Source organism: Motacilla alba, chromosome 5, assembly GCF_015832195.1.
Source record: "Motacilla alba alba isolate MOTALB_02 chromosome 5, Motacilla_alba_V1.0_pri, whole genome shotgun sequence".
NCBI lineage: Eukaryota > Metazoa > Chordata > Aves > Passeriformes > Motacillidae > Motacilla > Motacilla alba.
Genome location: NC_052020.1, coordinates 46,285,618 through 46,310,820, shown reverse-complemented (window position 1 = coordinate 46,310,820; position 25,203 = coordinate 46,285,618). Strand labels below are relative to the sequence as shown.

Sequence of the window (25,203 nt, the reverse complement as noted above, 5' to 3'; positions counted from 1 at the left end):
TGAAGGATCACCTGGTCCAGCCTTTTTTGGCAAAAGCATGGTCCAAATGAGATGTTCCAGCATCCTGTCCAGACAAATCTTAAGTATCCAACATTTGGGAATTCACCACTTCCCTAGAGAGACTCCAGGGGCTGATTATTCTCAATGTGAAATATATTCCTCTTGCATCCAATCAGCATCTCCTCAGGGGTAACCTTTACTCATTACTCTCATCTTTTCCACATGACTCCTTGTAAAAAGTGAGTCTGCATCGTCTTTCCAGCCACCCTTTAAATACTGGTGATAAGGTCTTCCCTAAGTCTTCTTTTCTCAAGGCTCTGCTCCTTTCCTCATATGGTCAGCTTCCCAGTCCCTGGATCACTTTTATGGCCCTTTTCTGGACCCTTTCCAGCCTGTGCACAGCTGGTTTTTTACAGCTGAGATCAAAACTGAATAAACCATTTTGGGTGTTACCTGATAACCACTGAGTACAGCGGGATAGTGACATCTTTATCTCTGTTGCTGATGCCCTTGTAGATGAAAACCAGCATCTTGCTGTCTTTACTTTTCCACAGCAGTGCACTGTTCACTCATACAGAGCTTGTTCACCAGGATCCCCAGGTGCTATTCCACAGAGCTGCTCGCCAGTTGGTCAGATCCCAGCCTGTGCTGCATTCCTGGATAATGTTTTCTCAGGTCCAAAAACCTAACACTTGGCCTTGTAGAGCTTCCTAAGGTTCTTGTTAACCCGTGCTTCCAGCCTATCCAAGTCATCCTGCAGGGTGGCTCTCCTTTCTCATGTGTCCACTTCCCCACTGTTGGTATCATCAGCCATCTTCACCAGGGTGCACTTGATCCAATCTTCCAGATCACTTATGAAGATACTGAAGTGTTGTCCCTTATATCCCAGGGGGACCTCACCTGGGACAAGCTGCTGGTTTGAAAAGGAGCTACTTATCCCAACCCTGCTGCTGCCTGCCAGCCAGTTCCCCACCCACCACATAGAGCACTTCTCTAAACCCCAACACACCAGATTCTCTAGGGAGAGGCTGTGGAAAACCATAGTGAGAGCCTCGGAGAAATCTAGGTAGACAATGCCTGCCACAAGCCCCACATCAGCCAAGCAGGTTACTATTTTGTCATGGAAGATGACAGAGTTTGTCAAGCATAATTTGCCCTTGGTGAATCCATGTTGTCTTTTCCCAATTGTGTGCTTCATCTGACTTGACAGCCTGCAGGAAGATTCATTCCACAATTTTCCCAAGGACTGAAGCAAGACTGGTATGTCTACAATTTCCTGGATCCTCTTTTAAGCCCTTCTTGTAGATGGGGTGACCTTCGCCTTCTTCCAGTTTTCTGGGATGTCCCCCGATCTCCACAACTTCTCAAAGATTATGGAGACTGGCCTCACAATGACATCAGCTAGTTCCCTTAACCTCAGGCAGACATTGTCAGGGCCCATCGATTTGTAGGGGTGAAGCAACATGGCTTGCTCTTGCAATCTTATCTCTCAGAGTTCCAAATAATGAGTTCTTTCCCTGAGAAATCCATACTTAACAACTACTTCAAGGCATACAATTTACATACAAGTGTCCAAAATTATAAAAGTAATGCTGACTACTGAGTGTCTGAAAAGAACAGGCTTGGTTGCTGTTCCAAAGGTAAGAGGACATAATGAAAATGCTCTCCTATATCAGAGGAACATGGCTGTAAGCACTGTTCTTGAGTGTGTCTACTCGGGTACTGTATGTTTCCTTTTTATTAGTTTGGCTGACCAGATAAATTTCTACTTCCTGTGCTACAGTGCACCCATCTGACTGAGAAGGAGATGGACTTGTTTTTCACAGAGGGGAGAACAGAACATGGTAAAGACTATAAAGAAAGGAAATAAAGTATTTCAGCTTTTATGTTCAACAAACACATACACTCACGTTAAAAAAAAAACCCCACACTAATATTTGTTTTCTAGTCAGATACACTCAACAGAACATCCCTACTACTGAACAGACAGAACCATGCCAGTATTGATACACAGGTCTGGGAGGTGAGCAACATTCCCCCAAAAGGGATAAGATAAATAATTGAACACGATGGGGGAGCTGTAAGTGTAGAGGGAGAGAGAGGCACAAATGGCACCACATCAGTTTCTTGTGATGGACCAATTTCCTTACATTTCCCATAAAAACACTCTCAACTCCTCTAGTTAAAGAGATCCACACTAAAGCAATTGCCCCAAGTTTATTACAGTTTACATTCTTTGGATGGAAGAAGCATTACTATGTGCACCTAAAAACTGTGGCATCTAATTACTACCTATCCAGCTGAAAGACACTTTGCAAGTGAAACCAAAAAGTAGGGAAGCATGCAGAAAGCCTGCAGTCCACACATATTGGTGACATGCCACACAGGAGCCAGTGATAATGTACAATGAGGATACGACTGGGAATTATTAAAATACGTAATTCAAAAATTTATAGTTTGAATAAGATACATAATGCTGCTACTGACAGATCATGTGTGCATGCTCACAAGAAATACTAAAACAACCACTCAAATGTAGACTGGTTAGAAGATAACCAGTAAGATGATGGACAGTACAGTGTCTAAGGCACAGTCTCAGCTTCTGTAGACTTGGCCTTCTGAAGAACTGAATCTTTCAGTGCAGGTTTCAATCACAAGTGAAGAGAACTGAGCTGCAGCCTGGGGCAGTGAGCATCAGCAGTGCTGGTGGCTGGGCTGCCTGACTAAAGGAACCTGCGTGACAGATTTGGTGATGAGCAGCATTTGAGGAGGGAGCAAGCAATGCTTGCTTGGTGAGAAAAGTAGATTTGGAGCACTCTATATTAAGAATGCTTAGAAGATGAATTGCCACTCTGGAAGAGCAAGGAGAGAACAAGAGTCCTAAAATATTTCTAGTGTCCAATATGAGATCCAAATCCTGGCAGAAAGCATCAGCTACCATTTTTAAATCACATTCTGCATATGGAGATGGTGACAGTATGCACAATATCCTAATTCCTACTTCCTAAACTTCCTCTCTCTACTATATATATATATATATGTAATCAATAGGAAATTAATAAAGGAAATATCCAGGTATACGACACATCTCTTGTCACTTCCTCTTATGAGACAGACTAGTGATTGCTGCAGCAACAAATGAGACAGCAAAACATCATTCAAAGTCACATATACACAAATTCTTCTAAAAACATAGAAGAGTCTCTTGAAGACAGCAACTCACAAAACCTAAGATAAGTCAAAGCAAACTGAAAAGTCATGGACAAAATGTAAAGGAATACAATGCAATAGCAAATTAAGAAAGAAGTTGGTCACATTTCTTTCTATCATCTTACCTGGGCCATTACCAAAATGTACTTTGAACTGTGTCTCCGGCAATTGAATTTCATTCACATAACACGTAACACAAAAAGGATGCTTGTTTTATAACAGAAAGGTAAGACCCCAAATTCATCTATGAGTGTACAAGTCTTTTGGGATGCTTGTCTCCACTGAGGATAAATATGGTGGTCTACATGACCATCACTCTCAATTTTAAACAGTTAGTGTCACTTGCAAGCTACTCTTACCATAAACAACCAACAAAATATGCATTACAGGAAACCAAATTTTTAATGGGAAGTGCTCAGTACTGTCTAGAGAGCCAAATATTCAACAGGTAAAGAAAAAAATTCAACAACACTGTCATCACTGTTTCTGAACACGTGATTATTATTTAAAATTTGCAGCTAAAATAACTATAGCATAAGATGTGGTATGTAATTTGAAAGGTCTGTAATTGTCATTCAGTATTTTCAGGGAGGAGTTATTTCAAATGCAATGTTCTATTTGAGAAACAAATTAAGTGGATCGTGGGTATAACATAACTGCCTAGTATCAAGCCTTCTGTGGTTATGACTGTCTTTCTGTTGCAGTATTCTGCAGCTTTTGTTACTTTAGCATAGCATTTCTGTCTAAAGCACAAAACTTCACTGTACATTTGTGAGACATTGAAGTATTTTTAGGCCAAGTCCACAAATGAGGCCTGAAACACAGAGAATTAGATGAGCACGACCAAATTTTGGGCTAAACCGGGATTAATACAAAACTTGAGTAAAAAAAGAAATTATCCAGAAAATTTGCATTAGCAGACACCTGTCCCTGGAGGAAGCACAATTACAGCACCTCCCTATTTATCTTGCAGGTTCCCTAGGCACTTTCAGCTGCACAGAGCTACTACCTTCATGCATGGAAAGAGACAACTATGTTCCACCTAAGCAACTTCACTCCAGCAGCAAGCTGAAACAGCACTGAGACCTTCCAAAGCCTCCAGAGAGACTACACCAATTAGGTGTATTCAAAGCACTCCTTACACGCCACACTAAGACTGAATTCAGCACAAGCCACTGTTACTATGGCCATTTTAATTTAAGAAGTTAAACTTAAATCCTCCCGCTTCCAGACTAGGTCTCTCACACCTCACTGGTCACTAATTCAAGGAAGTATCACATCTCCTAAAAAAACCCCAAAATATACAGACTGTAACTATGTCAACTACAGTCCTGAAGTTGATTCATACAGCAGAATGCTTTTGCATCTTTGCACATTTACTAGTAAGTCTGTCCAAAATGAGTGAGAAAGTGCTGCTAGCAAGGCAAAACAGCTCCGCAGTTCCCAGCCTGCCCCACAAGAACTGCTAACTTTTGAACATGAGTTTTCTCCTACAGTCAGAGACTTTTGCTCTCTGCTGCTTTACTGTCCCTCATCTGCTCCTTGTGTCTACTGTGAAAGATTCTGTAGTGATGGCAACTCATCCACCTGGCAAAAGCTGCTTTTGTGTTCAAAAGTCCTCACCAAATTTAGGGCACACACTGCAGGTACAGTTTGGGTTTGGAGGCCTACAGCATTTCAGAAAAAAAAAATACAGTTCCTCTAAAACATGGCAGAAAGTTTTATTTAACTTTTCCCCTACTGCTGAAGTGCCAAGATACCCAGGTACCTAAGGATGCACTTGGTGAGATTGCCAAAGACATCCAACTCCAACTGAAACCCAGAGAATTGAGCACATTTACTCCAAAGACTTCATAGAGAATCTGTCCACTCCTAAGCATTGAGGTCCTTAAAATCCCACTCTACATCCCATTTCCCTTTCCTGTTCAAGGGAATTTTCCTTACTGACTTTTATGAGAATAGAATCTATTAGTTTTCAGTAATATACCCAGTTATTTCACTGCCAGAGATACAATTTCTACAGACAGGGGTACAACTCACACTACAAGAACATTTTTCATTATTACACTGCCAGTATCCATTCCACAGCTTTGGATGCACAAAAATAGGCAAAGAAATTAAACCTTAAGGATGACACAGTGCTTTCAGACCACATAGAACACTTTCTAATGTCATCTGGCACTTTTCCACAGGCCAAGGACAACAAACAACCTCAAACACAAAAATTTACAGTTTCTGTTTCACCACCCAAAGTCATCTAACAAGATTCAAGGTACTTCTGAGCACCAGACAGCACAGTAAGATCAGTTTCCATCATTTGAGAGGGAAACACTTCTAGCAATGGTTACTTTGCTTTCCCCTAGACAAATCAGTTTCACTGTGATCTTTTCAGATGTATAACCCATGAATTTTAAGTTGGTTGTAAAAGTCCACAGAAATGCAATTTAGCATCTTCCATCTGTACAGATTTAAACATTCTTCTAGAAAAGCAACTGTCATAGTTTTGAAATGTCCTTTCCCTTGGTTCCCTTCCTTCCTCCTCCTTATTAATACACTAACAGTTTTGATGACACAGAGATATTTCAGTACTTAACAATGAAGTTGAGCATGTCAATGTTTTAACTATACAATTAACGGAGCAAATAGAAACACCTGACCATAATTATTATTTTGTCTGGCTTAATATCAGAGCAACTTCACTGTTTAAAATTATGAATAACCATCACAGACTGCTACGTAGTCCTCTTGTGAAAGAAGAGTGATTTCACAGAAAATTATGAGAAAACTTTAACTTTTTTCTCTTTATAAGGTACATTAGTAACATGAATCAAGAATAATGTCTGAGAATGCCAAAATAAAGGATATTTCTCCCAGTGGAATTAAGATTTTAATACTTTGCCTTTGATCTGAATTACACAGTATTCTTTAAATCCAAGAGCACAAAATTCCAGACTTCCGTAAATAACCTGAAGCCTGCTAGCACAAATCTGCCAACTAACAAATCCCTCTTCATCTCTCCAAAGGCTGCATTTTTAAAGGTCATTAGATGGTCAGCTCACACACTAGATTTAAAGACCATGTAAATATAATAGACAAAAGACATATAAAATCTCCATTCCCCATTTTGAGTAGCAGTGCTTCTTAAGAGCACATCATCCCTCATATAATCAGAGAAGCTGCATGCAGGTCATATTGACAGACAATAATAGCAAGATCCTAATTTTTACACTGGCTAAGGCAGCCCAGTGCTGAATTTACTGTGTTTGTAGGGGTCCTACTGACATGAACAATGGCTTAGGTACAGCACAACACCAAAATACTCCTCTGAAGAAGAAAAAAAAAACCCAACAACCTCAAAACCTTTGATTTCTGCCTAAGTCTAAGGCCCTGTTTTGTATGAAACATGAACGATTGCAATGTTTACTCAAGGCACTGGAAAGGTCTCATTCACAACAAGATCACCAACTTCAGGTCAATTACATACATGTTCAGTGTTAAACTTCTGCACAAATGCTGTACTAAATCTGAATACTGGCAAAAGTGAGCCAAGTGAAATTATGAATTAGATCCACCTTACTTAAAAATCTGCCCTTCAAAGCAAAATGAATGCACTGTAGTGTGGAGTGTTGTAACAAACTTCCAGCTCCAGACAGCTTTGTCCTGAAGCAGAAATGGTCCTTCCAGCTACTGCTGTGTGTGTGCCAGTACCTCAACCACAACACTCAACTCCACACTTTTGTTTTCAAAAAGTAGATCAAGAAAATATAAACTGAACAAAAAAAGAACCAAACACCTAAAGTAAATAAACACAAACATCTAAACCCAGACACACATTCAGATTAACTTTGCAAGATTGAACTATTCCCATAATACTGAAGTGTGACCATGTTTGCATGGGTCATTTCACTTCAGCTCTGCCTCCAGCCTGTCCTCAACACTATGTGGGAGGTTTACACTAATCAGCTTTCTCTGAAGTTTAAATTGCAGCATCACATCAACAGCTGTTACGTAACATCAAGAAACAGGAGCTTGTGCTGATTTATGAAAGCCAATCCAGTGCTATTTTCAAGCCTCTGAATTAGCAGATATTTTTCCCTATAAAATTATTCAACGCAATATCAAGTTAAATATTACAGTTAAGAACTAATAAATACAGTGATGTATGATATTCTAAAAAGCCAGAGTTATTTTACAGTTAGCGTAAACTTACCAGCAATTAATACCTTACAGCACTAGGATTTTTCTTACAGCTTTAATTACGTGTTTGTAACTTCATTTATTGGAGAGGGAAGGCTTCTCCAAAAGGGAGAAAAAGTATATTACTTTCCCAAGTTTGCTTTAAAGAAAATCAAATGATCCAAATTATCCTCTTGTAAAGCATACACCATACAGCTCAACAGCCAGTAAAGCCAAATTCCAAATTTCTATTCTTGGATTTTGTTACTTTGCAGCTGTAAAGGTGTCTGGCACTCACAGCAGCATCTGAAGAACACCTATGGCATTTAAGCCTTTTACATTCTTTGAAAATCTTCCAGATAACAGAATTTTTCTCTAAAGGAAAAATAGGGGGAAAAAACCAAAAGAGAAAGAAAACGAAGTCAAACATGTATCTAGTCAAAGCACACATGTATTCACGTATCAGTGTTCAGAAGGAATCAAAACATAGTGTAACTCTTGTTAATCTCATAATTGCAAGAGGCTTTTACCCACGGCTGTTAAATAATACGATCCAAATGCCTCTTCAAGATTAAGTATATAAAGTCACTATGCAAGTAAAACAGCAAGACACCAAAGGGTATGCTACACCATTTGCACAAAGAAGAGAAAGATTACTGTTGTTTCCTTAATATTGAAGTGCATTTACTAGCAGAATATAAATGCATTCTTTGGAAACACAATGACTGTAACTTTGAATTTTTACTCCTGTAAATGCCTAATATGATTACATTACTCTAAAACAAGCATTCTATTTGCTTTTCCCATATAAAAGATCCATTTCACAGATAGAAAAGAAGGAAAGGTATTTTTGCGGAGGAAAAAAAGAAATAATCAGAGCAATGAACTGAATAATCTGAGGGCAAGAAAGAGATGCCTCATTGACAAGCTATATCATATTTACAGTTATTCTAAAACAGAATTTATATTGTGGCACCTAAGTAGTTGCAAATCTACCATGGGGAAATCCAAGATCATCTTCACTCTCTATGGAGAACAAGGCTTACTACTTTGAAGATGCTTTCCATGTTCAGAGCCCAATCTAAGTAATATTTGTAGAAGGAATAGAAGGCAAGGTTCCCCACTAGTGTTAAATTATATTTTTGTTCCCTGGGGAATCAAAAAAAAAGGGTTTTTTCTGGAGTGAAGGAATATAAGGTAAAGTTCCACAGAAATTCAGTGCTGCAGGCACAGCTAGAATTGAGGATTTTCTAGTCCCTCTATCACACTGAAACATTGGATCTCAATCTCTTGCAGTAAAGACTGTTGTATAAGGTTATTGTGCAGCTCTGTACATTTCATGTCAATGCACAGAACTACTGATTCTACAGCTACTATAATAAAATTGCCATTAAAACAAGAGATTTACAAAATATCTATTACTTACAAAATGAGATGCAAGATTTTTGTCGTAAAAATACTCTAAATAAGACAAAAAACCTCTCTCCACTTAGCACTTAGTGACTGAACTTAATCTTCTATACAAAACAGGTGATAATCTGGTTTCTTATAGCAATGCGCAAGATCCCAGTTTGGGGTGATGTCTGTAGGCACTCCAGAATCAGGACATACCACCCTGTTACAGTCTGAGCCCCGTGAGATGTCACAAGGCTTAGCACAGACAGGCACACAGCCAGTACTGGCCAACACAGCGAGTTCCCCACTGCACTTGGGATACAGGAGGTTCTCATCTCTTCCACAAGTTATCAGATGTGCAGCCTCTCACAGCTCAAAACCCTTTGGAGGATGGAATCAACCCACAGAGCTGAGCCCTTGGCAGGAAGTATCCACAGAGGTTCCTCAGAGCTGTACTGCAGCGCTCAAGTCACAGTGCAGCCTGGAGTCAGCAACGCAGCACGACCAAAGTGTTTGGAATTGGTTGCTGAGTGGAAGGGAAGAATTTTAGTTGTGAAGATTACAATTTTATTTTTAAGAAGCATAGAGTACACACGTCATTATTCCCATCCCACCTGTAATTGCATCCCAGAATAATAGTAATACTAGTGGCATTTGTGTAGTATTCAATCCAGCAACAGGTAGAATGAGGGGAAAAAATATCAAATTTTGAAATTCTTCAACAAAACCAAAAGGTTCTGCAAATAATTTCATGTACTCCACCAAATCTGAACAATTTCAAAAGCCACTGAGCTTATACAGAAACTTCTATAGTACTTTTTAAGACTCAGAAAAGCTTGTATGATATGGTCAACTATGCTTTCTCAATATAACATCTTTCTTACATGTGCAAATTGATTTTGTACCTGTATCTAAGGAGCAACTGGTGAACCACTAAAAAGAATTTCACAAGTAGTTATTTAGCAGACATTTAATAATTCTTTAGCCAGTCTGCATTTTTTTTCTTTAAAGCAAATTAGACTCCAGAGTGCAAAATGCGTATTGTGACTGCTTCCAGCTGTAAGTACTCCTTTCAACCTAAGCAATTTGAGGCTTTGTTACCTCCTAGACTACAGGAAATATAGTATTATTTTGACTTTCAAACCCCCCTAAGACAACAGAAAAATAAAACTGAGTTGGGTGACCAGGCTTGGTGCTGTTCAGAAGATAACAGTGAATCAAGTTGACTAATTTCCCATTACCAGTCTGCTGTCCTGCAGAGAAAGCAGCCCAGCTCCAACCTTTAATTACCTAAGTAGTACTTACTAAACTTAGTTGCCCTAAATATCCACAGATTAAAGCAGTTCTGGAGATGATCCCAGATAGTCTTTCCAAGTAAGAACTCTCTCATCACGTGCTATTACTAAACAATCCTGTACAACCAAATAACTATAGTAAACACATACAGTATTGAAAAACACAATTGATTAACTGATTACCTTCAAATCTGCAGTACATATTCTGCACTCAAAAGTCAGTTGGCCTAAAAACCCTCCCCTCACCCTCCATGAAATACAAAGAAATAATTTTCAAAGGGCTTTGAGTCAGGCACCAGCACAGGTTTGCTCACACACGAGAAAATACTGCTGACCATTTTCTTTTTCAGCCTGCAAGCAGCAAGAGGTCCTCATTTTACTCCTGGTAGGGCAACAGAGTGTTGGCATTTTACACAGTCTCTCTCACACGGCAGTCCCAAAAAGCATTCCCCAGTGGTAGAAACATCACCACAGCAGAGACCTGCAACCTCCCTAGTCACAACTTTTTATCTCAATTCTCTGTGGAGAGCAGTTGGCCCAAAGATGGGTCAGTCAGAAATGTACTCACCCTCTTCTATGGAGCAACTAAAAAGATCTATACATTCCAAGACTTCTTCTACCTCTATGTGGAAGACATGAAGAAGTCACAAGTGCTCTGTAGTGCAGCGTTGAGCTACCAGTTTTAAGTAGCTGGGAAGTTCTAGGTCTTTATTTGCTGTGAAAAGTTGCATCATTCATTTTAATAAGCACAATAGAAGAGTCAAATCATGAGCTGACCAGGAAGGAGTGCTGATGGTGGCATGGAACTTCAGGCTCAGTGAACTCAATATGGCTACAATTTATGATTCTGTGGGGGGAAAATGGAGCTTAGCTACTGACCTTCTCTGCAGACTTCGGGTAAGTCACTTTGCCTTTTTTCAATTTTCATTAGGCACTCTTAGATGATGCACCACTGCATCTCATAACAAGGACAGACAACACTATAGCTCTACAGGGACCTCCCACCCTCAACTAGCAAAACATCACTGAAACATGACTAATTAATATGCTAGCTTTGACGACTTCTCTGTCAAGCCAATCCTGGCTGGCCAATTTCTCAGAGCACCACAGTACTCATGGCTCCTGAAGTGAGATTCAAGAAAGGAGAGAGTGATAATATTCCAGATAAGTTTCTCTCACCTTCTGCTCTGGAAGCGTCTGCATAAAAATAACAAGAAAAGGTAAATGGACATTGGAAACCTCTCAAAGTGTCAGTGCAGGTAAAGGAAGCAGACAAAGGATAGCAGCAACAGAGAAGAGCAAGGCTGGCAATAGGTTACAGAAGGTAAGAAAAAGCTTTACAATTTTAGGCAACAGCAGTCAAAGATCCAATGGAGGGATTTAAAAAGACATAACATAATCAAGTAAAGAATGCAACCTTCACAAAGGCATGAAAAGTAAATGGGGAAAGTTCTTATCAAAGAACTAAACAAGAAATATCATCGCACCATCCAGCACTAAAGCTGTAGGGCAGAGCCTCAGCTGCTGTAAACTGTCATGGTTGTACTGATGGTAGAGTTAAGGGAGCACAGATATGCTCCCTGAGGCTCCAAGCAACTGCCTCTCTCAGAGAGTCAGTTTTGGTCTAGGAGCTCACAAAACTCAAAACACAAGATGATTCACAGTAAGCGGGGGGAGTGGGTAATAAATATATTCTCTACATTTCAGTCAATTTAAACTTCTAAACATAAATTTCACTCAAAAATTCCATTCCAGAAGCTTAAATGTTTCCCACCATCTGTGAATATCTTACATCTGGCTATTAAAAAGTTTAAATACCTTTGAATAGCAATAGATTCAATCATATTGCCCTCTACCTACTAAACAACTGGATGCATCACATGCAGGGGAAAAGTAATTCATGAGGTTTAGGCAATCTCTGAGAATTTTCCAACAAGCATGTATGGAAACTGAAAAGGTAAAGTCTAAATTATCATCTTCTTGCTTGCAGGAAGGCACATTTACCTCTGTTCCTCACTATGGGTAGATAATGTCACCCTCAGCACCGTTAATGCAGCACCTGTTATTAACATTAAACCAATAATCTCATGCTGAAAAAAAACCAATTGGCTGACAACATACATATGGTAACCTGCATTCCATCTGAAGTGTTTGCTCTGCTGTTCTTCAACTTAACAGCAGAGTTCCAGCAGGAGTTGATCTGACTCAGTTTCTAAGGCTATTAGAATTTCTACTAGAATGTCTTCAATGTCTGTCAACTTCAAAGAATAAAGAAAACCACCACTCTTTACTGCCTGAAAGTCTTGCCCCGCTGTAGAACAGGACTGGTGCCAGCTCAGTTGTCAGCAGGTTCATACAGCATTTTCAGCCTGCAAGGTGGGTAACCACATTTTTTCTGTAAAATGTCATTGGCATAATGAATACAGAACTAAATACAGATAATAACATTTTGTAATTTCACAAAAAAAAAAATTATAAAGGTTCTTATCAGAAATATTAGCAGAACAAAGCCCAAAACTAATTTACTGTAATTTCTTGCCCAACCAAAACCAAACCTCTCTCTACATTTTGATTTTTCACTCTGTTTTATCACTTTCTCTGCTTATTACTTCCCTGGGCCTACCTCTTTGCCTTGCAATTCCCAAGATTCTCCCGTGGTTCACCATCCAAATTCAGCTTCCCTTCATTCATGTGTCTCTTTCATTAACAACAGGATAATCTCAGTCTTTCTACCACACAGTTACAACCCCCAAATTTCTCTACCCCTCTTGCAGCTTCTGGGGACAATCTCCTGTCTCCAGGTGCTTTTCACACTCTACTTCCCTGCAGCTCAATTCTGCACATGTAGAGTTTTGTCTGAATCCTACTTGGACACTGGTGGTCCAAGTTAGACTGATGAAACACCGAGTGCACAGAGGTGCAGAAATTACCCTAGAGTTTTAGCATCTGTCAAGCAACCCAGAATCTCATAAAGACTGTGCTAGGCCAGCTCCTGGACTATGGATTAACGCTCACAGGCTGATTTACAAGGCATTTTCAACCCACTTCCTACAACAGGTCTGGGAGCAGCTGCACGTGATACAAGGCAAGACAGCAGTACAGTGCTCTCAGTCTCAGCTGCAGTACAAGGTGACATAGAGATCAAAATTGCCATGGACAAGGATAGGTACATTTAAACACAGCTTTTATACCAACAGCACCGTTTGCTACGTAGGAAATGGAGCACATAGCTACAAAATGGTCTAACTCCCCAGTCATACCAGAGAACATATCCAAACACACACATATTATCCCCCATTAAGGCGAGTCAGTCAGCAATACCATGGAGAGCTGCATGTCCAAGTCTTATTAACTCTGATTTTGAAATCCCTAATTCAGGATTTCAAATATGTCCTGAGTGAAATGTAATTCATTTGATTTCCACACCACATCACAGAACAACTCAGGTTGGATGGAACCTCAGGAGATCCAAACATCATTTTTCTGGGAGCCTAAATCAAAACTGAGGTATCTGGATTTGATTCTGTCATGTATTCCCTCTTTGACCTCAGGCCAATAATTTACACAGCTGCTCTCTACCCAAGTTGTCTGCAGTTATAGAAAAAGAAATGTGGCACTATTACTACGTTAACATCTAAGAAATGCTTAGATAATGTGGTTTGAAATATAGACAAATCAGGTATCTAAATATTAGAGCTGGGCTAATACAGGAAACTTGAGATCTTAGTCTAGCACTCCAGAGCATTCAGCCTGGATGTTCCAAGTATGAACCTGAGTTCACAGTCATTACATTTAGTTCTGAAGTGGCTACGTTTTAAAAATTTGTATTTTTGTTTCAGGCCTGCTTCTTGGTTCCAAAGCAAAGACTTAGCTTGTAAAAGTCCTTATCCACAGTGTGTTTCAGCTGAACCCAGGCCAACTATAAATAAATCTGAGTCATATGAAATAAAGATTATATTAAGTAGTGTTTTTACTAGGTTTAAGAATATCCAGTAACATAAGAAAATATTATTTAATATGTTTAATTTGCCTTTGTTTACTACATCTCAACATGGCATTTTAGTCAGACCTTAATTTACTGTGTGTTAAACTGCTTCCAGCAAACTTGACACCTCAACCTGGCAAAATGGATAAATTACCCTGGAGTTAATTTTCAGTTCTCAGCTCTCCAGGGGATGCTGCTGGCAGGTTGAGTCAAAGCACAGAGACATGTTTGTCTCATTTCTTTCTAGTATTTTGGATGCCAGTTTTAATACACTGCTAGAAAATGAACAACTCAGAAAGAAGGATGATTATTTTTCAAATTTTATGTTTAGTCAAAGCATTTCCTACACTGGTTCACAAAAAAAAAGCCCCAGAGACAAACAAAACAATAAACAAACAAACCAACCAAAAACCCCAACACAAAGAAAAACCCCACCACTTTTCCCAACTAACTTCAACTACACCTACCTGCATAACCCTTTAATACTCACACTCAAAAGCCATGCAAAGATGTCAGAAGTTTAATCTCAACCTAGGTGTGAATTCTGATTTAGGAGACTTGGCAGTCACAGAAGAAAAACTTGTGATAACATGTTTGTCATTTGCCATCAACTACCCCACTAAAAGTGGTTTTAAATTGTCACACATCTATTTTCCCCAGAATTAGAAGCCATACAAATGAGATCACAATCAATAAAGTTTACCACTCAGCATCTACAGGGACAAGAGGGAGTCTGGAATCACTGGGTGAGGAGGAATAACCCAAAGCAGACCCAAAACAAATGAAACCCCACTAGTACATGACAAGTGGCTACAGAAATAAGCTACATGCCAGCTAATTAATAAGTCTTTCAACTACATAAATAAATACACATTCACAGGACACTGCACCTATATGTTATGTGAATACTATATGCATAAAGCAACTCAGAAATTTTTTCTTAAACCTTTCTTCATTTTCATTTCCTTTTAGACCAACACGAAAATAGAATGTTTATGGCTGATAATTTTTTCTGGTCTTTGAAGGCATAACACACTGGAGTAACAAAATATTTTAAATTCACATGCATGCACTATCAATAAATCTATCATACTACAATAGCTGCACATATTCTATGCATCAAGGCAGAGAGGAAGTCTGACTAATATGCACGTGGGGAATATTTGCAAATAACAGAACACAATAATTGTCTCTAGTATCTCAATGAGACCATGGTCTTTCTATGCTAGGTATGAATGCATAGTAAGAGCACATGCAGGTCATGCTGAGCTTACAAATTCAGGCTGTTCATGAAACTAAGGTTTATAGTGAAATTATTAATACCCCATCCTTAAAAGTGGAGGTCTGAGGCATTCATCCCTGCTTCAAAACGGAAGTTTGATCTAGGGAAGATCAGGAGCACATTGTTTAAAAGAAATACATATTATCACATCATTTAAATAAACTTTACTTCAGCACAAAATTACATATTCCTCCAGCCTTTATTACTCTAAGTTTATGGTCTTATACATTAAGGTGTTCATAAGGATTAAGGAGAAAAAGAATACATCAATCCAGCATGTTAAGAATTATGCATTTATAAGGACTGTGTTTGTTAAATACAACTTATGGAAATCAATATTTCCTATAGTGTCTTTACTACAAGTATACAAGAAATAACATTTTCTGCCCCTTTGGAAAATTGCTTGGAAGAGTCAGTCCTGTCTTCTCCAGTCATCACTGATTTTTGTAGAAAAAAATAACAGGCTCTTGTTCTCTCTATGGTATGCTAACAAAACTGTCCAAGACTTCTGTGGTTTCTCTACAATGCATGACATCTTACATGAGTCCCCAAGGTTATAACTAACAGTGTAAAATATACACAGACTTAATGACTTTGATCCTGATTCAGAACACACACACACACACACACACACACACACACACATGCTACTGGGAAACACACTTTACTGTAGAAGACTGATTCTTCCTCTCTCACTGCAGGTACACAAAGCATTGCTACAACGTGCCTTTTAATGCTAAACTAAAAATGCAGCAGGGCTCAGGAAGAAATGCTAACCCTGTCTTTCCCCCAGTCCACAATTCATCTTTACCCTCTAATAACAATGGAAGGAGCACACTTGAACCGAATTGCCACCTATTTAAAATCAGTGTAGCTCATAAACTGCCCATGGTTGACAAACCACAGGCAAGAAAATCCCACTGCCTTTCTGTTTCAAGGCCACTCCCTAACTAGTGTCAGAAGACAATGGAAATATATTCCTATTTCTAATTCACAGGGGAAAAAATTCTACCCATATACAGGGATTACTTGAAAATATTCACAACAGCAAAGAGTCTGGATCAGCTGTTTAGCAGCCTGACATGCCCCAGCAGAGGCACGTGGTAAGAAACATCAGAACACCCAGCCACCCCACCTAGTATGTGCCCTGGAAACCATACTTGGAGTTCTGGAGGACATGGAGTCATGGGAACATTCTGAAACAAGAGGCAAGCCATTGGAGCAGAGAAGCTACAAATCAGACTCTCTGGGCAGATGGCACTGCAAGCTAGAGAGCTGATGGCAGATGGAAGTGAGAGCTTGGATACGGCTAAAAAATCAGTTGCAAACTAATGAGGTATGTTAAGATGCTAGAGACAACTACTCCTCTTTTCTGATTTCCCTGCTTTAAGTGAGGGTCAGGTCAACTCCTCCTCCCACAGAAATCTACCCAGAGTCATGAAGAAAAGGTAGCTTGGTTTCCTTCCAAGAGGAAGCCATCCAGAGAGTTACTCAATACCAAATAAATATACGATTCATAATTAAAAAATCCCAGGTTCTCATGAAATTTCTGAAGTTCAGAGCCTTCTACATACAATCTATAAGCCCTCTAGCCTCCAGGATAATATAAAGACCAATATCTTATCAAAGGAGAGAAGCTCTCAACAATGGGGAAGTTTAAAGCCAGGAATGATCTTTAATAGAAAAATGCCCACAGAACATGTTAACTGTGGTGAGGATTTGGTCTTGGTCCAGAGTAGGACCAAGGCTGGCTTGGTGGTCCCAAGGCTCTACCTCCTTCCTGCAGCTGACCTACAGTTCCTTTGCTGGAACTGTAGGTCAGTTGGGATAGAGAAAACCTATAACTCTTGGGATACAGAAAACCTATAACTCTTCATGGCTGCAGAATACTACTACCAGAAAAAATGTGGAGCACCTCTTAAGATGTTCATGATTATCATTCCTCTGATACAACAACCCCAGCTTTTCTTCTCTAGTTACATACACACACATACATGTATTTTCTTGTTCTCTTTCAGACTCCTCTGGTTCTTTTTCAAAGCAGCATTGTTGAGACTTCAGCATTTTTCTTCTTCTGATACAATGCCCCAGAAACATTATCAATGTTTGCAGAAGAACACAATACAAAATTATCTACTTCAGCAAATGAGATTAATCTAAAACAGTGTAGACTATGTGAGCTTCTAGAAGATAGCAGCTCTCACTAGCTTCTAACATTACTTCTAGAAGCTAATGGAGTTTTTATCCCACGTATATTAAAAAGGGTGAGCCTTTCTTGCCAGTGTCGTGAAGTGCAGGGATCTCATGGTCTTATAAACTTCTACAGCTGCCATTTCTAACAATTGGGATTTTTATTTTTTGCACTTACACATAAATAAGAAACTCAAGTGAAGTGGTAAATATATTAATTCCACTGAAAGCCTTTGGAGAAAGGGAGGTAAAGCCGAAGACTTGTGTGGGAAGCTAATGAAAAGGGAGTACAGCAATAACACAAGGGATTAACAGGCTCTCAGCAAGAACCTGCATTTCTCAAGGTACTATGAAATTCTTGTATCCTAAACACACACATAAAAACATCCACACGACAAAAGAAAACTGCTATATACCACACACACAGCCATGCATTTGTACGGCCCCTCATGCTCAGAGCAGACACAGAAACGACATCAGTGAGACAAGTACATCTCCTAAAGGAGCCCACAGGGAACCGTGTGCTCATATTCCAACTGAAAATCCACACGCTCACCAATCTTCTATGCAATCTCCGCCAAGTCTCTTGACCTTTCCTGGGATTTCTCTCTCTGTAGTCATGTGATTACACAAGCTACATTCCCACAGAGATGAGCTAGATTACTTGCTCCTTTCTGATAGCTGTTCCATCATTGCTACCTTCTCATTCCATGACAAATCTCAATCCCTGGCTACCAGACAAGAATGAAAAAATAAATAGAAAAATAGCAAGTCAACATAACATACATTAAAAAATAAAACAACAAAAAACAAAGCCAGCAAAGAACACTACCCCAAATCTACAGAAGTTGTTACTGAGCAATAACAATAATGGGTTCTTATGGACCCACTCCTGCCCCACAAACACCAACTTCAGCTATTTTGAGATGTTCCCTTTATTTGCAGCTTACATCTAGCCACTCCTACAGCATCTCAATTCCCCCTTCAGCTGCAGAAGATACACAGTGATAAGCAGTACATAACTGCAGAACAACAGGAAGTGATTAAAAATGCTACAACTGCAATCCTGTGACAGATTTGATCTGTAAATCTGTGTTCTAACTGAAGAAACACTTTTTAAAAGAAAGGCTACTACCATTACTGTGACTAGAAATTATTAATTTAATACAAGTCTTGTGATATTTTTCTTAAATTTCAGCATCCTGAGGCCTATTTGGGCCTCCCTTGTGTCCATCTCTTGTGGTTACAGAGAAAAGTGCACCTCAGAGACCTGAATTTCAGAAAGCACATAAAAATGACCAAGATGTATTTATCTATCCCAATTGTTCTTAAACTAATCTTACAACTTTAGAAGAATGGAGGAAGCTGAACTATTTGTTTTAAACATGTGCCTCAGTCAGTATGGCTTCTGGAATTCCAATTCACATGCAAGCATGTTTTTGCCTTGGTTGTTTTATCATATAATCGTGAAAAAGTTCTCATTCATGCTAAATGGAAGTCTCCACCAGAACTTTGACAGGTATCTTTCTGATCTAGCTTCTGTAATTTTGTGGCCTCCATTGCCGTGACTCCAAGTGTGCTGACAAGTATGTACTCAGACATGGTCACATTGATGCATCCACATGTATGGAGGAAAATGGAAGAGGAGTGGGAAAGAATAGTATTTTTGACTATTCATCAAAAATCACTATGTGCTTCCAAAAGGTCCTTATTTGTATTCTTTCTTGTTTGTTAACATCATTGACAGACAAATCAAGAGCATGATAATGTTACAGATGCAGAGCACAGCAAACCAACCCACAAAGTTTTTAACAAAAGCATGGGGAAGCCCTTGGACACCAGGAGGATACAGTTAAAACTTCTGGATCCACATACTTTGAGCTATGTTCTTCCATTCCTCTCTCAGGAGTGTATAAGCACACTAGTAATCCTCAATCTATAGAACTGGCATCTCAGTATCACAACAAACATGTAAGTGAGGGCAGGAATACTGCTCCAAACTCTCCTAGTGCCTGGGGCTGACAGCATCCCAGAACTCATGCTGACACTGTTAGCAAGAAGGCACACACTCCATTGCTACCACAGAGTTTATCAAAAAGTCACATTAAAAAAAAATAGATCTGAACCTTAAATTAACTTGGCTAGTGCCATTGGCAAAATGTCTCATCTCCCACACACCATAAACCACAGAGAGGCAAGGAGAGAGAGAAAGGAAATACACACTGGAAAGACAGATGGAAAGATGAATGCATTGTGGACTAACACTGATACTAAATGCATCATCTATTCCTGCCCTCAATCAATTCTTTTTGCTTGGCCAAGATAGACATCCTGAAGTAAAATGGATTCCAGGGTTGCTATATCAGTTACCTCACCAACCCCCTCTACACAACATAAATTCCTACTGTGAACACACAGTTTATCACTAACCTAGCAAACCACGATTAACTGTGTAACGGTAATGAACATAAATCACTGAGCTCAGATGTCATCTAAAACACTGCATATTCAGCTACCCATACCTTTAAGAGGAGCACACATCTCATGACTTGTGCAATATACACACATCAGCTGGACAGAAATGAATAATCACCGAAGGAACAAAGCTACAGAAATTGAATTGTCGGCACCAGTTTCACAATGACCTTAAACATGCCTTTATCTGAACATTACCTTTTGCCTTTGATACATAAAATCATGTCATGATGTAACACAATAAACCTCATTTCTACACAGAACAGTCCTGATTTGTTGGGGTTCTTTAAGTTTAACACTGATGTTTACACATCACTGCAGCTTGGTCATGACAAAACTACCCAATACATCTCAAGAGCTTACAGGACATTACAAAGTTTTCCCATCTTACCTGGCTCTGTACAGTTCTTTTCTTCATGTGTCCCATTAGGTGATGCCATCAACCTTCTATTCCTCCATATTCCTGATACAATGCTTCTGTCTGCAACAGCTGATTCTTGGCCTATATGAAATAAAAAGACATTATGCCCACTAGCACCAATTTTTTCCTGCATCGTCCCAGCTGGACTATAGGTGCCCACTAACAAGGAGCATGGACAGACCATCAGAATGCAAACAGGGCAAAATCCAAGGTGTGACTGGAGAACATGCCAACAGACACGTGCTATGTGCTCCTAGCTCCAAAGGGTGCAGCAGGCACCATATCCGAGCTGTTGGCATCTTCTGGTTATCAGAGCTATCGGAACACTTGGCTGTGACCCACAGCAGGAAAATATTCTGCAGCAAGCAAATGCTGAAGCCTGTACCTGTGAAAGTCAACACTCGCAGCTCCTATAGATGAAACCAGCCCAGCTATGCTGACATGAGCAAAAATCACACTTCCATTTAGTCATCTGTACTTGCACATATTACATTACTGCTTTCATGAAAAAATAAAAATGCATATGGATATGTTCCAGTTACATTTTAGTTTATTCTGAACTTTTCAGTCTTGGGTATGCTTAATAATACCAAATCATTCAAAACTCGTCAAAGAAAATGGAAATCACAGTAAATTCTCATAAGTCTTAAAAAAAATAAAAACTTTTTAGAAGTCAATGGAGCTTTTGCCAAAATGCATATTCCAGAAGCATTCTCAACAAAACCTGTTAAATAGAGTACAGAAGCACCTGGGAGATCATGTGACATATGCAATTATATTAATCAAAGAAAGAATAGAACTCCTTAATTAAACCACTTCCACCTCAATCTTATCAATTTTAAATGAACATATTGTAATAACAAAAATTCTTCCTTGGCCAATTTTAGAGTTTATAATGCCATCATGTAATGACTGTGTTTTCTTAGTGACTCCTGGAAAAAAGATATCTTGTTCGGAAGTTAGTTTTTCCAGAGTAAAATATTCTGAGCCACAATTATATGAAACATAGACAACAGATGGTCAGTGTTTATGGATAATATGTACTATAAATTAGCCAGCTGAAAAAAAACCCTACCTGATGCAGCATACTATCAAAAATTAGGTTATGAGGGATTTAGTTGATAACCCAGGAGATTAAAAACTTTCATTAGTCATGACATTTTTCATGAAAACCTAAAAAAGTTGTGGAAAACAACAACTGCAGCAAAAAAAATCCCTCAAGCTATGCAAACATATTCATACCCCCATTACTTGTTTTCAAGTTGAAAGTTTTAAGATGAGCAATATGCTAATATGGTATAAGACACTGAATTCTTATATGGATGGCTTGTTGCCACCCTAGATACAGCTCAAACAAGCCAGGCAATAAATTGAGCAAAAGAGCATTACAAACTATGACAAGTTCCAGCAGATTTTTCTTCCCTAAAGCACACACTTGAATTTCAGCTTTAATTTAAGTAGATGATCCATCCTAACTGCACTGTAATCTGAGTTTCTTATATTAAATGTAGATGCTTAGTGATGGGCTTAGTCGATTTTGTTCTTAAATTTTCGAGGACTGTTGGCAGCCCTACCTAGAGACCCAAGTGCTGTCCCAGCAACCTTAGACTTTGTATTTGAGGGATGCGAAGCATATTGCAGGATGAGGGCCTGAAGCTGCATACTTACAGCCCAAACTATGCCAGCAGGCACAGAAGCAAATGGGATTGATATGGTTAATTATAAATGCATCAGTTTACCAATAGAGCGCATGCAGAAATGATGCAAAAGACTCTATTACAATACTCTCTCTATAAAACCTAAGATTAGCACCGTTCGCAGCCTAAAATGCAGAATTTTCTGACAAATCTGTACTTAACAGGGGGACAGGTGTTGGGGGTGCGTGTGAGATTGAGAAAAGAAGCAGCTATAGCTGATGGAGGTTTAGAACCTAAAGACAAAACGAAAGGCAGCCCGAAGTTGCAGAGGGGAGGGACCACAGGCGGCTGGAGAGAACTCCACTCTCACGCAATGGCAGGGGGGAAACTCCTCCAGGGCCGTTCTCAGGCACACAGCTGCCCCGCGATGCCCTCTCGGTTCCCGACCCGAGGGGCGCGGCGGGCTCGGCGCCGGTGAGCCCCGGACGAGCAGGCGCCAGCGGCGCAGCTTCCCCCTGCCCGGGCGGCTTCCCCCCTGCCCGGGCGGCTTGCCCCGCTCCCCGGGCAGCTTCCCCCGCTCCCCGGGCTGCGGCCGCGCATCCGCCCGGCGCGGGGCTTTCTCCCGAGGAACCCGCGCTGCTCCCCCGCCTCGCCCGCACGCCGGGGCATTTCCACTGGGAGACCCCAAACGGGAACAGCCACCGCCGCCTGACCCCGCCAAACGCCGGCAGCCCCGGGGCGGCTGCAGTCCCCGGGCCGCCCCGGCCGCCCGCCCGGCCCTGCCGGGGTCCGGCGGTCCCGCCGCCGCTGCCACTCACCCGCTCTGGAGAGCAGGCTGGACATGCACCAGGCGAAGAAGAGGATGGCGCAGATGAAGCCCAGCTGCTGCAGCAGCATCTCCCGCCTCTTGCGAACTTTCCTCAGCAGGAGCAGCATGGTCTTCGGAGAGGCGAGCGGCGTCTCCTCCAGCTCCATCGGAGCGAGCGCGGGCGCCGAGGGGGCGGCCAGTGGGTCGTTGGGAAAGCGGGGATCACTGCCGGCGGCTTCCCGCGGACGGCTCCATTTCGGTCGGGCTGCAGCGCGAAGATAAGCCGATGCCCAGGGCCTCAGGTCGGCAGCGGCGCAGCAGAGGGAGAGGCAGGTGGCGGCGGGCGGGGAGGCAGCGGCAGCCCAGAGCGGGGCGGGGGGAGGCGTCGCGCTCAGAGGCCGGGCTGAGCCCCGCGCCCCATGGCCGGCGGCGGAGGAAGCGGCGCGGCGGCGCCCCGCGCTCCTCGGGCAGCGGCCGCCCCACAGCGCGCCGCGGGCTGCGAGTCAGCGCCGAGGGACGGACACATTCATGCGGCTCCCTGCCCGCCCGGCCAAGTTTGAAGTTTATCCTTTTCCTCCCTCCCTCCCCCGCCGCCAGCCGTAGGCGGCAGGTGGGCGACTCAGCCGCCGCGGTGACAGCAGCTGCCAGCGGGTCTCAGCGCGGCGCCGGGCGGGCACTCAGCCCCGGCGGGCGGCTCGGCCCCTTCTCCCCGCCCCTCTCCCGCAACTTTCTGGGTGCTCCTCCGGCACCCATGGCAACGCGCATGTGCCCTCCCCCATCGCCGGGCCGGGGGGAAGGAATTAACTGGCGAAATTAATCCTTTCCCCACACGGCGCAGGAATGCCCGGCTCTCGGTGTCGCGCTTGGCGTCGCTGCGCGGAGGGGAGCGGGCAGCGGTAGGTGCCGCCGCGCAGAGGTGCGGGCCGGGGCCGGGTGGCCTGAGGGGCTGCAGCGCGCTGGAACGCGAGCAGCGCCCCGGGGCTGGCGAGCAGCGCCGATGGCTCGAGGCTCTTCCACCTGTCTCAGGAGATGCCTTTCAAGATGGGCTTCCATGGGGAGAAGGGCGCTTCTGCGCGCAGTTTGCGCTGCAACGAACGCGGGGTGTTTAGGGTGACAAATTAATGACCCATTTTGTGGAATGATGGTCAGTTCTAGGCTGTGCCACCGAGATTTCATTTCTTTAACTAAAATTTTATGTTTACATTAATTAAGTGGTTACTGTCAGCCAGCGAGTCGTGGGAACTTCCTCCTACAGCGCACGTCTCGGTTCTGTATTCCTCCCAGAAACGCATGGGAAAGCTCATGTAGACAAAGCGGGATTCACTCATCTGATCTTCCTTTTGATGCAGCATTTGGTTTACGACAGAAGGCCTTTCAGGTGGTTCCCTCTGGATCATGGTGTATATGCTTCAGAACATACAACACATATCTGGCATTGTTTGTCATGGCTTCATAGTAGTAATACAAATACCCACACAAATAATCACGAATAAAATATCACCCATTCTCTGTTTTCCCATCATGCAAATGTGTTTTCTAGTTTTGCTTGTGAATTCTATCCACTATAGTAAGATGCAGAAGCACAAGGCTCAGGATGCTCTGGTACACACTGCATGTGAAATTGCTCTGGATTCATGCTGAAGACTGCCAATTGTCTCACGTGCAGAAGGCATTACTCAAGCTGGAGAGCCAAAGAGGAGCAGCGGTGTTGGCGTTGTTGCTTCTTTACATGCACATAGCTACAGAAGCTTATGTTTCTCAACTGTCCAAGCTCCATGGGCACCTACGCTCTTGTGGGTTTTTAACTTTCTGGTTTACATTAAAGCAGGAAAACATGTCAGAAGAATGGCACTGAGACATGCTCCAGTCTCCTCTCTTTCATTCCCTTTATAGCTGCTGAGAGAGAAACGGTAACTGTGAGAGCTCTTGCCTACTACACAGAAAGGTAATAGAGAAGATTATAAATCAGATTATGTCTCTTGATTTCTCTCCATGGCCAGATAGGAAATCTCAAAGTTGAACCCAGAACAGTGAAAGCTATCCCTGACCAAAAGAATTCACAGGCTAATTTGACACAGAGGCAATGGAAGCTGGATAAAGGCAACAGAAGGTCTTTAGATCAGTACCTTTACTGATAGTGGACTTGTGTTTTTCATTGAAGATCTTTAAGCTCCAGTGAAGGTGCTGGTTGGCCATGTCAGTAGAGATGCCACTTTGTACCCTGTCAGCTGTTGTAATAGATGGGAGCTAATTCTTCACATGGCTTTCCATCACCTCTTTTCTGGGACTAAAGCCTGCCCATCCATTCAAAGTGGCAAAGCAAATATTA

At 41.6% G+C, this 25,203-nt stretch overlaps 1 protein-coding gene across 1 annotated transcript in view; it reads right to left on the bottom strand.

Moving 5' to 3' along the window:
• LOC119701960 (ras and Rab interactor 3-like) overlaps positions 1-24,592 on the bottom strand; it is a 158,215-nt gene extending 133,623 nt beyond the window's left edge. The window contains exons 1-2 of the mRNA XM_038139281.1: positions 22,885-24,592; positions 20,400-20,510 (exon numbers count right to left, since the gene is read on the bottom strand). Of these exons, the coding sequence (XP_037995209.1) occupies positions 20,400-20,510; positions 22,885-23,041 (268 nt within the window). The 5' untranslated portion in view covers positions 23,042-24,592. The remainder of the gene's footprint in view (positions 1-20,399; positions 20,511-22,884) is intronic.
• Between the last annotated feature and the right edge of the window lie 611 nt (positions 24,593-25,203).